We start from the raw sequence: 12644 nt of genomic DNA on the forward strand, positions 1-12644 counted from the left end.
CAGCCTCAATATTTGTATCAATCTATCCATACCCAAGCCACCAGCATCTCTACCTGGCAAAAGTGTATCATTAGCTGCTGATTTTAAAAGATTCTGACATGGACTTTGAAATGCTTGCCTGTGATGAACTACTTCAAAGTTGAGTTGTCTCAATGCCATATAACATAGATGAGATTGGCAGAAAAGATCAGAGTGAGATATCCTTAATATAAAATGAAGAGACTAAATAACAGGGCAATTTGATGAGAAGAACATTAGTACTTACTTTGCCTTTGATCCTAAATCATCTACGTTTGTTAACCTTGAGGACACTGCCACAGTGCTGATGTTTTCAAGGAAGCTTCTTGTCAGGACAGTTTGAAGGCCGCCACCCTCAGGACATCTTTGCCCCTCACTGCTCCAGTGCAAAGAGGTTTAATTAAATCTACTGCTTTTTTTTTTTTTTTTTTTGGTGGAGTTGCTCCTGGTTTCTTCTTTTCTTTTGGAATAACAGGTTTAGGTTATGGCTAAGGGCACCAACCCCATAGCATATGACAGTTTCATTTTTTTTATTTAAATCAAAACAGCACAAACTGCTGCTAAAGGCCTGATCCTGTGATCTTCAAACATTGAAATCTCCTACTGCTTCAATGCAAGAACAAGAACACAATAAATAGTTTTTATTTAATCTAGCAGTGACAGTCTGGTCTGCTTTATCTCACTGCTGTTCCTCTCCTGCAATTCTGGGGTAATAAGGTAGACTTGTAAGCCTGAAATTGCTTTACATTTTCAAACCAGTAAATTTTGAATGATCAAAGAACCCAACACAAACTCACACGGAAAGAACCTGTGACTCAGGGAACATTTGGGATAGGTCCCGCTCTCAGCATACACACATAATTACTATTAACATCAATGTGTGTTGTGCCCATTAAAGGCAGAAAAGGCACTAAGTGATATGCCATTCTACAGCTGAATTACAGCAGCAGGAAAACCAACCCAAGAAAATGACTTAAAAACTAATGACATTGCTGAAAGGTCAGATGGGATTCATTCTGAAATGCTGGCATGTTTGAAATCTTGCTGTACTTCCATTAGCTGCAGCTACTCTGAGAGCCACAGGATTAACCAGGGACCAACACAAACCTAGTTTAAGCTAAGTGACATGTTTTCTGCCCTGCGCCTGTAAAGCAGATTTCCAAACCGTGCAAGGATACACATACATACACGCAGCTGACATGATTAAGTGTCTCCAGCAATGCAAACATAACTCTGACCTAAGTAAGCATCCTATTTGTTGCAATCTCTCAGTGCCCCTGTTGCATATTTGTGACAGCGTATGACCAAAAAAAACCTGCAGTATCTACAGTCAGAACATTCACGCGTCTTTGTATCTGAGGGCATGACTAAACAAATCTGTTTAATACAGATCAGTTTCCCCCAGTGAGGCAGCTGTAACAACAAGAGCACAGAAAGTTTTACCAAATAACTTCTTCATCGATAAGATGAAATAAAAGAAGTTTACACAATGCAGTGAAAATAAAAGCAGTGTGGAAGCACTATCATTGTAACAGCTTTATCGATGTTTCCAAATAACTTCGAAGTCTTGACGACTAGAGGAATACATCTCATACTCCACCCGTTCCAAACAGCTTATTCAGTCTTGGAATAAACACCCACAGTAAAAGATTTTAAACTCCTTTCTTGTGAAATCCATTGGCTTTCATCAGGTATCAATATAAAGTTAAGAGTTCTCTGTAGTATCGAATATTTTGTGACCTTCACAGAAAGCAGCTTGATTAACTTATTAAGAAATTTAGGAAGGAACTTCCCAGCCGCAGAAGGCCAGCCCCAGCAGGCTAAAGGGAGCGCTGTCTTCAAGGGACTGGGCACCTTCTAACACAGGAAAGAGGATGCATAGCAGACGAATGCAGGCAAAGGAATAAAGCAACAGAAGGACAAATCCGTAGTATAAGATGAAATGATAAGGCTTTGTACACCTCATCTGAAGGCTCACTAAATAGGTCTGGCTTCAATAAATGCTGAAAGAAATAGTGTTTCTTAAAAACACCAGTGATTGTAAACTTGAAACCAAAATACATCCATTTTTTTTTTCCCTAGAACACTCTTCGGTTTTCAGCACGAAATGTGGTTTGGGAGAGATACAAGGATTTTTTTTGCAGAGCTCACCAGCCTGTGCTCTCCCCAACACCTGCCCTTCCCAGTCCCCCGTCAGGGTAGGTCCCAGGTTCACTCTTCCAGCAATCGTGCACCACTTTTGTGCGACGCTTCCATTGTTACAGTTACCTGCTTTTCTAAAAGACCAAACCTGCTTTTTACCCTTGCCCTAAAATGAAAGGCAGCTGTAAAACCCGCCAGTCGTGGAAGGTTTAACACAAGTCAGTGCAATATATTTAGCTTCACCTTTGCCTAAGTGCGGTGTTGTGTGGCAGTAAACAAGGCTGTAGATGTTTAGCAGCACTTGTTCACTGCAAAGGCCTTTGAAATTCAGGCCAGGGTGTGCAGCATCTGTTAGGAGCCATTATAAAAATTGGCAACTCTACAAACCCAGGATTTGCTTTTCAAGTAGAAATAATTTAACTGTTCAATAAATAAATAAGAAAGAATTCATTCAGCAGTTTTCTAATGCTCTCAGACCCATCGAGAGCAGCCGCAGCCAAGTCCGGGCAGCCTTCCTGTGACCTCTCTCATTGAGGGCAGGAGGCAGCATCTTGCCCTTCATCAACCTTCTGAACAAACTATTTTAATCACAAAGTTCTTTGCAGCCCTAAATAAGTTCTGTTATCCCCTGTTTCTGGATTTGGCTCTTGGCCTTCTTAGCATGGGAAAGCACCCCCATTTTGTCCTCTTACTTTCCAACTGCTTCCTACAGCCCACATAAAGCAAGCGTATTTTTCTATTCTCTCTGCATAGCTGCTGAGCCCCTCTCCCCAGGAGGTCACCTTCCTCTGAAGAAGTCTCTCCTGCAGCCAGGCAGCGCCAATAAGTGCCACCCCAGCGCTCTACCCTCACCTGTACTGCAGGAAACCCTTCTCCCTCATTTTTAGAGTTTCCTCCTTGCAGTGCTCCTTTGCACAGGTGGGCACAGCCTCTTCGTCCCCACAGAGCCACGTCATCCGGCGTTCCCAGTGCCAAAGCCTCCAAATTCACTTGTATTGGCACATCCCAAAAGGTGCGGCCTGACACAGACAATTATTTTTTCCACCCTCAAAGGGCTGTTGTGTGGATTAACAAGGTAACTTCTGTAAAACACCCAGAATGTGCAAAGTGCTATGTAAGCACTAAGGATTATTATTAGAGGCTAAAGTGCTTTGAACCATTCTGTGGCGATGTGACTGGGTGGGGGGGCAGGGGGCAGACAAAAGAAAAAGTGAGTTCTAGTGCTGTGCCCCAGGAGCAAGTGTCACTTCGTGCACAGAACAGCAGCCCCATTCCTCGGTCTGTTCCACCTGCACACCCTGCACCCATCGGTTTATTTTGACTATCTGGATCTAACATGCTCTGACCTGACGCATCCCAGTCTTCACAGATGCCACGCATTAAAAATTCAGAGATGCATTCAGCTGCACCTTGAGTCACAACAATGGCTCCCAACTAAGCAGTAAATTAATTCTCTGTAAAATCATTCCTTTTTAATAGGCATGGAACACTAGCCCAACAAACCATGTTCTTTAACCACATTTCTAAATATATTTCCAGTTTAACCCTTTTTTTAAACCTAACAGCATTTCTCACTGACATCTTCTTTAGCCGCCAGAGAAAAGAGGATATTCTGAGCACAGGACCAGGGGCTGAAAGCTCAGCACCTGGGTCCAACTCTGGGCTGATCCAGGCATGGCCATAGCACACCATCTCTGCCTTACCTGTCTTCTCTACAAGCAGAAATCGATATACCAGTATTAGAGGAGACAGACTTTGGTGAATGCTTGTAAAGTGCCTGGAAAACACGAAGCCTTCCGTGAAAGCAAACGTTATTATGCAATGTATGTTACCTGGCACAGACATCCCTTAACACTGCAGGAAATGAAGGCATGCAAAATATAGCATGTTCATTTTTGTGTATTGAAAACAAATTAGCTTTAGGAGATTGTTACCAGGAAACCCATTTAACTGCTGCGCTATCAATTACATACTCTATTCTCACGTATTTTGTTGCCAAGCTGGTGCGATCAAGTCATCAGACACTGGATCAGGATTTTTGATTCAGGGACTCTATGCTCTGCTTCTGCTGCCTTGGTGAACTCGCCAAAGTTGCTCTCCCACTCCCCATGTCTGTTTCAACTTATAAAATGGAAATAATGACACTGATCTCTTCTGTAGAGGACTTTGAGATCTGCTTCTGGAAAGTGCCAAACGAAGGTGAAATATTACTATTATACATAACTTGAATTCTCTTGAGTCTGTTCCAGCTGCAAACTCAGCCACTCCAAAACACCTCAAGTTCTTAAGCATCTTTTGGTGCTCTTCAACAACAGCTTGATAAAAACATTCTGCAATACTCTCAAAACCAGCAGATGTACTTTTTTTTTTTTTAAAATTAACAAATCGCACCACTTGCCATTTTAATTGTATCCAGGAGACACAGCTCTTGACTGTAAAAATGGCAAAAGGTGAAAAGATAATGAATTGATGGTAGCATCTCTCGACACATACAAATGAAGAAAACTGAGGTCAGCACATGCTGCAAAATCATGACAGATTGCACTCCAGAGGAGCACAAAGATGAGCCAGCACTATGCAACTGATTTATCCAGGGATTACTCAGAGGTCACTCCTGCAATAGTTTAGGAAAGCTCATTGCTTAGCTACCAGCAGGACACCTCACATGAACTCTAGCATCCAGCTACGACCACACTTAACCCTTTTGTTGCCTAAAAAGTCACTGCTCTGACAAGTAGGTCTCTGATGTTACTTCGATTACCCCATCTGCTGTCTTGTACCTGTAACATCACAAATGTCAGTCCCAAAGTGTAAGAGACTATTCCAAAATCACCTGTTCTCACCAGAAAGAAGAATTTCCCTTTTCATTCTAATTTTAACAACAAAGCCTGAGAAGTACCCCCTCTTTTCAAGGTAAGCATTTCATTTAAAAAGTCGTATGTCAAAGCCATAAGTCAAAGAAGGCCCTTGTATGTTTGTACAGTGCCCACCACAGCAGGCTCTCATTTCGTAAGTGGATGCAGATCCATGACGGGTTGTTAATCATCCCCCTTCTGACTTCTGCTAGGGGAGAATACAGTATCCATTTATCAGACACTTGGAAGCAAAGCAGCAGCTGATCACACGTGCATTTTTATAAGAGGACATCATCTTGGGATGCCTGGGATAACTGGAGACTGTCAGTCAAGGTGCTTTCAAAACACCTACTCAACAGCTCACCAAGCTCCTTTTGAACAAAAAGTGATAGAAAAAAATCTTCCTGTAGCTGAGAGCCATCAGACACATGCCAAACATCTGACAAAACAGAGAGACAGCCTGCTTATTAAAGGTAATTTAATGAAAAAGATACACACTAACATTGAATAATTTATTACACTTTGTCCAAACAGAAAAAGCAAAACTTTGGAGAATGATGTTTTAAACACTGTTGCTTTCCATCCTAGTATTCATTGAGTTTTATAGGGATCTAATCAGTATGTAATGCTGTTTGCAGATGTTACTTTCAACCTGCACTTTGCTAGACAACTTCACTAATTAATTAGAAGGAAATCTCCAAGTTAATTTATTAAATTGAAAAGCACTGAACTCTGCTGTATTTGTCATCAACCACAAGTAGAATGGAACAAACCAGACCAACAAAGTGCTGATAAAAAAAACATTATCTTAATTACTGCAATATACCCTTACCAGGCAGGCGAAAGGTTCCCGTTTAGGAGCGATTTAGAACTTCTTTCTCTAATAGCATTAGGAAACTGATAACCATAAGTCTCATACATTAATGCAATTCTTAACAGTTTCAAGAGCATAATCATCAACATCTCTTATTGCAAACCATACAGTTAAAAACGGAGGCTTCTACTGAATATTACAAAGAAAACGAGCTGCACCTACTAACGGTTATGATTCCTACTAAAGCTGTAATGCTTTCCAGGGGGAAAAAAAAAAATCAAATACTTGGCAACTGATGCTTTTCTTCAGTTTTCATAGCTACCACAGAGGGGTAACTGTGAAGACTGAACAACTTTTTTGCTAATAATTTGGAAAAGCTGACTTACAAAAGTGGTATGCGTTGCAGTTCAAAGGGTTCAACACATGCAAACACCCACATGTTGACATTGTGGCTTGTATTTGAGACAAAAATAAGTTCTTCAATAATCATTTACTTACTTTTAAATCATTCATCTGCCTTAAACATTGTCCTGAACCTGTATACGTTTACTCAAATGAAGCAAGCTATCGACGAACAATACATTGCCTATCTGTGAGAAGAGAGAGACCTCTGAGTGCAGGTCCCAGCTCTTTCCAAAAGCACAGCTTGTTACAGCGGTTCCTGCAGAACCACAGCAGCCTCCAAACCCCTCTGCACAAAAGCCCTGTGGCCAGGAGAGCCCCTTGGACAGGTCCCCATCCGACCGATCCTGCTCCCTCCCACTGGGACACGTTCATGGGTGGATCTCCTGCTGCTCGGACGGAGGAAAAGATCAGCTCTGGAACCCTCACACCTGCGGTCTGGAGGATCATACAACCCAAACCAATAACGTTATTGGTAAGTATGAGGCGTACGTAACCCGAAGTCTAACACAATTTAAATGCAGTTGTAAAACTAGTTCATTGCTTATTTTGGGCACAGCAGAGGAAAGGTGTTGGAAATGAAGCTGTCAGTCTGTGCAGAGGAGCTGTAGGGGATGGAGAGAGAAAAGGAAAAAGGCACAGAGATACAGATGAGACGGGGGGAACAGAAGGAGAGAGCAGGGGCACAGGGAAGGAAAAAAAAAGGAAAAGAAATCATAATCCAAAATGAGATTAGTCTTAAAAGAGCTGTGCACATTTTCCTGTGCTGAAAAAGACAAGATGCTATTGAGCAAACAGTAATCACATATTTGATTGTCAGCTACGGGTAAAGACAAGCCATATTTCTTTCACTAACTCTCCACCGGAAACTGGTGACAGAACTGCTGTTGAAAGAGGAAATAATGGATGCCCAAATGGGCACACCACTTCACAGCCCACACATACCACACCATTTGGCTCACTCTATGCAGGAAATTTCACATGCAAAGATATCTTTATGTGTTGCTTTACACTGCAATTAACCCCAAGCAGTTGCTGAATGTCACTTCTCGCGCACAAGCCAGATGTGAGCTCCATCCCTGTCATTCCAGCAATCAATATTTTTGCACTGTATTTTTTCTGAAGACACAATGCAAATATTTAGTGTACAATCACTAGCTTTCCTGATTGCTGTCATGGGGCATTTTCTATGGCTGAAGAAGACCACAGAGATCATTTAGTTACAACCATGCACACAGAAAGGGTTTCTCACCTACAGCAGATGGAGTAATGAAGATGGCAAGAAAAAATTCTAAATTCTAAATCATTAAATTATAAGTTAACAAGAAGACTTAAGGAGTAAATATTTAGAAGAGCTCAGAGCTCACTGAAGCCTTATGGATAGGAGCATCATGACCAATTATTCCAGTGATCATTTAAACATTGAGTTAGGAAAGATTAGAAACAACAGAAAAATAAATCTCACCAATTACATGCATAAATGCAGACTAATGCCATATGAGTAGCTACCATATGAATATTCAATGCAATTATTAAAGCGATAATGAAATAGAATCATAAAATCATAGAATCGTTTAGGTTGGAAAAGACCTTTAAGATCATCCAGTCCAACCATTAACCTAACATTACCAAGTCCACACTAAACCAATCAAGGGTAGACTAGACTAAACCATGTCCCAAAGTGCCACGTCTACCCGTTTTTTGAACACCTCCAGGGATGGGGACTCCACCACCTCTCTGGGCAGCCTGTTCCAATGCTTGACTACCCTTTCCATGAAGAAATTTTTCCTAATATCCAATCTAAACCTCCCCTGGCGCAGCTTGAGCCCAGTTCCTCTCGTCCTATCGCTAACTACATGGGAGAAGAGACCAACACCCACCTCACTACAACCTCCTTTCAGGTAGTTGTAGAGAGCGATAAGGTCTCCCCTCAGCCTCCTCTTCTCCAGACTAAACAACCCCAGTTCCCTCAGCCGCTCCTCATAAGACTTGCTCTTCAGACCCTTCACCAGCTTCGTTGCCCTTCTCTGAACACACTCCAGCACCTCAATGTTCTTCTTGTATTGAGGGGCCCAAAACTGGACACAGTATTCCAGGTGCGGCCTCACCAGCGCTGAGTACAGGGGGACAATCACCTCCCTGCTCCGGCTGGCCACACTATTCCTGACACAAGCCAGGATGCTGTTGGCCTTCTTGGCCACCTGGGCACACTGCTGGCTCATGTTCAGCCGGCTGTCAACCAGCACCCCCAGGTCCTTTTCAGCCAGGCAGCTTTCCAGCCACTCTTCCCCAAGCCTGTAGTGTTGCATGGGGTTGTTGTGACCCAAGTGCAGGACCCGGCACTTGGCCTTGTTAAACCTCATCCAGTTGGCCTCAACCCATCGGTCCAGCCTGTCCAGGTCCCTCTGCAGGGCCTTCCTACCCTCGAGCAGATTGACACTCCCGCCCAACCTGGTCTCATCTGCACACTTACTGAGGGTGCACTCAATCCCCTCATCCAGATCATTGATAAAGATATTAAACAAGGCTGGCCCCAAAATAGAGCCCTGGGGAACACCGCTCGTGACCGGCTGCCAACTGGACTTAACTCCATTCACCACTACTCTCTGGGCTCGGCCACCCAACCAGTTTTTTACCCAGCGAAGACTACGCCCGTCCAAGCCATGAGCTGCCAGCTTCCCAAGGAGAATATTATGGGAGACTGTGTCAAAAGCTTTGCTAAAGTCCAGGTAAATGTCACAGACAATCTGATTTTCATTTTTAAATAACCAGCTGTGGAAATGTAAATCTGCACATTTTTTTTCTTTAACTTCATAATTCAGGAGTAAAAGGTGATTTGTTCAGAGTGTAGAAAGTATCACTGAAGTTAAAGGGCAGGACAACTAATTAAGGAATTAGAAACAGCATTAGAAAACAAAATTCAATGAGCAAACCCAGTATGTCCAAATGACAGAAAAAGTTCTTAAAGACAAACAAGACAAAGAAAAATAAACAAAGAGAAAAGGAAATAAATATTGAGAAACTATATAAACAAGATGTTACTTCAGTGTAGAGGAATTCTTTTCATTTTCATTGTGTGCTCAGATTTCATTTTGCACCTAGGAAAGTCCTGTCAGCTATTCATAAAAGAATATCACATTGTTTACAACATGTTGTAGACACAAAGCAATTCATTCATTAATGGAGAAGGATTATTTAAGATCATTTCCATGTTTATATAATTTCTCATCATCTGCTTCAAAAAGGAACTTCTACCGCATCTTATTGCTTGTTATTCAGGACAGCAGAATTGCTGGAGGGTGCAGCAAGAGCTGGAGAAGGCAATTAACACATAAAGCAAAAACCACAGCAGCAACTCTAACCAAAATCTCTGCCCCGAGTCGTCCTCTGACGGCAGAGAATGCAGATGGCGGCAGACAGAAATCTCCACTGCACAGGCTTCAGCTAACAAGCACACAGAATACGGGCGATCTGGCAATTTGAAATTTCAATTTCAGGTAAGAGGCAAGTCTGCTCCAGACAGTGGTTAGAGGCAGCTAGTGGAGAGATCCCCCTCCAACCTCTTCCTTCCACTTGTTAATATTAAGAACAAAAATTCTGGAAATCTGGATTACATCCATCACTGACATATAATTGTAGGTCACCGTACCATGCCTCAGACATAAAATAAGGCTAATAAATTCTTGTTTTGTAGAGCTTTTAGAGGGACTTGAGTAGCAAGCCTGTTTAAAACAACAATGATCTAGACTGCAAGAGCCACAATGCAGACGTGACTGTCATAACACACAGTTTTGCCTTTATATTCCCATACCAGATTATATGTCTATTTTCTTAGCAGAAAGGAAGGCAAATACCTCTGCCATTCAATAGTGCAGATGTAGGGTATTTTTGAAACATTGGCGATTTCGAAATTACCTTGTCATGAAATGTTGCACTGTACTGTACTGTTTTCTTTTGAAATTATCTATTACATGGGTATCATGAATCACCATATTCACGTACGCAGACGACCAACTTCACAGCATACAGAGCATTTTGTTAATTCTAGCTTTCATATGGATTCTTAAATGAACAGATAGCTAATTCAAAGATGAACACTTTATCATTTTCAACCCATTCTCCCCTTGCCTCCTCCTTCTGCAGTACGGCTTGAGGGCCATCGCAATTAATCCAGAGATCTGCCACTGTTTTACTTGATTAATTTGGTCATGGGTTGTATTGTCAACAAGGAAAACTCTATCAATAGCTTGCAGCTAACCAGTGAGGATACCAGGGACCATCTTGTTAACCAAAGACCACACACTAGCCCAAAAGATCTTTATCCTAGAAACAAAATATTTCAAAAACTCCTCAAATTGACAGGGTCCTGGGTGAAGGGGAAGAAGTTTCTAATGACCACTCTCCTTAGCTGACAAGTTCATTTTCATGCAATATTAAAGAAACGACGATTTCCTGCGCAGCTGTTACAGTGGCCTTAGAGACACCATTTTCAGGCACTCTGTGCAGTTGTCCCTCTGCTTCCTCTTAATTCTAGTCAACAACAGTCCCAGGCAGATTACGCAGCTGGGATTTTACCGACATGACTAGGAGCCTATAATAGCACTCATAAGCCAAGTGATTTTTTTTCTGTTATCAGTATCACATATAAATATGATACAGTTAAGAATCTGGCACTTTTCTCTTTAAAAAAATCCAATGATGATTAAAAAGTATCTCCACATTTTGCTAATCAAATTAAAACAACATAATCTTATACAGCACTGGGCTAATTTTAGACCTAAATACTGATGAGATCTGTGGTTATTCCTGTTACCTGTCAGTGGCCATGATCTCCAAGGCATTTGTAATGCTTTACTGTTTGCTAACTTAGGCCACTTACTAAAACCCTGAATAAAAGACAGATCTTGCAAAATATTTCATGAGCTATAAATTAAAGAGAAGGCCATCAGCCAGAAATTTTAAGTGTTATTCCTTTTAGAAAAAAAATGGATTTAAGACTAGTGGTCTACAAACCTGGCCATCTGCTTATATGCTTCTTCAGCCACCGCAAAGATATGTGGATCCATATCCCCCATATTTTGGCCACTGTACGCATTGATGATATCTTCGCCATAGATAGGCAGTTGTTCATAAGGATTTATGGCCACTAAGACAATACCTACAAAAGGAAATGAAACAAAAGGAATTATTAATAGTTGTTTCAAAAGAAAACAAATAAAAAAATGGGTTTAACACCAAGTATTGTTCTAACCTTTATAAAAATAGTAACTAGAGAAGAATAAGGATCTGATATTACTGACTTCAACAGATGTTTATTCTGACCACAGTTTTGTGTAAAAAAGTGTCAGAAGAGTTGACTTCTACCCTGCTTTAAGAAACACATCAGGGACAACTTTTTACCTTTTCTCTCTGCCTGCCTTTTCTAACACCAGCATGCACAAACCAGCCAGATTCTGAGTGTGCCAACTTGAAATACAGCCTGCTCAGTGCAGTAAACCAATGAATGTGCACTGTACTTCCCTGTGTTTTACCGTGAATTACAAATGATAATGTGATTTGTGAATTATAACTACTACCTGGCCTTGCTGACTGTCAGTTTGGATATGTGAAGTGTGTTAACCCTTCAGGCATTCTGCTGTGCCCAGGAATAACATCTTCAGTTTTTGTAACAAGCAACAAAGTAGAGTCATGGTGTAATTTGGATTCCAGGGCATCTCTACCAGTCAGGCAGGACAACCTCCTGCTGAAAGGGGTCAAAAATAAATACATGTAGACATATTTCATAGGGCTGATACACAGCGGTACACAGTCATGTCAGGAAATTAAGTAATTGCAACTCTAGACAGCACCATAAAACCCTCATTATATACATCTGTGTGTATAACTACTTACACTTTCCATTTTCTAGTTTTTCCATCCCGATTAAACACATATCTGCCTTTTTTAATACCACTCATTACTACAGCATTTCTAAACTCATGCCATCCTTTTACTCTCCCTGCACAGGAAAACTTAGTCGTACTCCATACATCCTTCCTAGCCACAAAGTGAGATCTCAAATGCTTTTGGTACAATTTTCTTTTTCATGAGAAACAAGGACTGCTCTGCCCACAAGGATGATTTGACAAAGATTACTTATACCCTTCTCTCTTGCAGCATTTACAATGGGTAGGAAACACTTATGTGCTCCGTGCAGGGGTGAAAACACCAATCACTGACACGAGACCCAGCCATGTCAGGCAATCTGTGCTCTCTTGACACAGCAATTCCTCCTCACCTTGACAATGTGATAAGGGGGGGAAAAAAAGAAACTCTAATTTTAACTATGGCCATTTTAAAAATAGAATTTCTTCTTACATTTGTATCTTGGTGCCTAAAAGCAACAATGCAGGTGCAGATGGCTGCATAGTGAC

The 12644-nt window shown here is 41.4% G+C and overlaps 1 protein-coding gene across 1 annotated transcript in view; it reads right to left on the minus strand.

The window, feature by feature from the left end:
- Positions 1-12644, minus strand: part of MYO5A (myosin VA) — a 95092-nt gene that overhangs the window by 64135 nt on the left and 18313 nt on the right. The window contains exon 4 of the mRNA XM_075714510.1: positions 11245-11389. Coding sequence (XP_075570625.1) covers positions 11245-11389 — 145 coding nt within the window. The remainder of the gene's footprint in view (positions 1-11244; positions 11390-12644) is intronic.

Source organism: Pelecanus crispus, chromosome 7 (assembly GCF_030463565.1).
Source record: "Pelecanus crispus isolate bPelCri1 chromosome 7, bPelCri1.pri, whole genome shotgun sequence".
In the NCBI taxonomy this organism is placed as follows: Eukaryota; Metazoa; Chordata; class Aves; order Pelecaniformes; family Pelecanidae; genus Pelecanus; species Pelecanus crispus.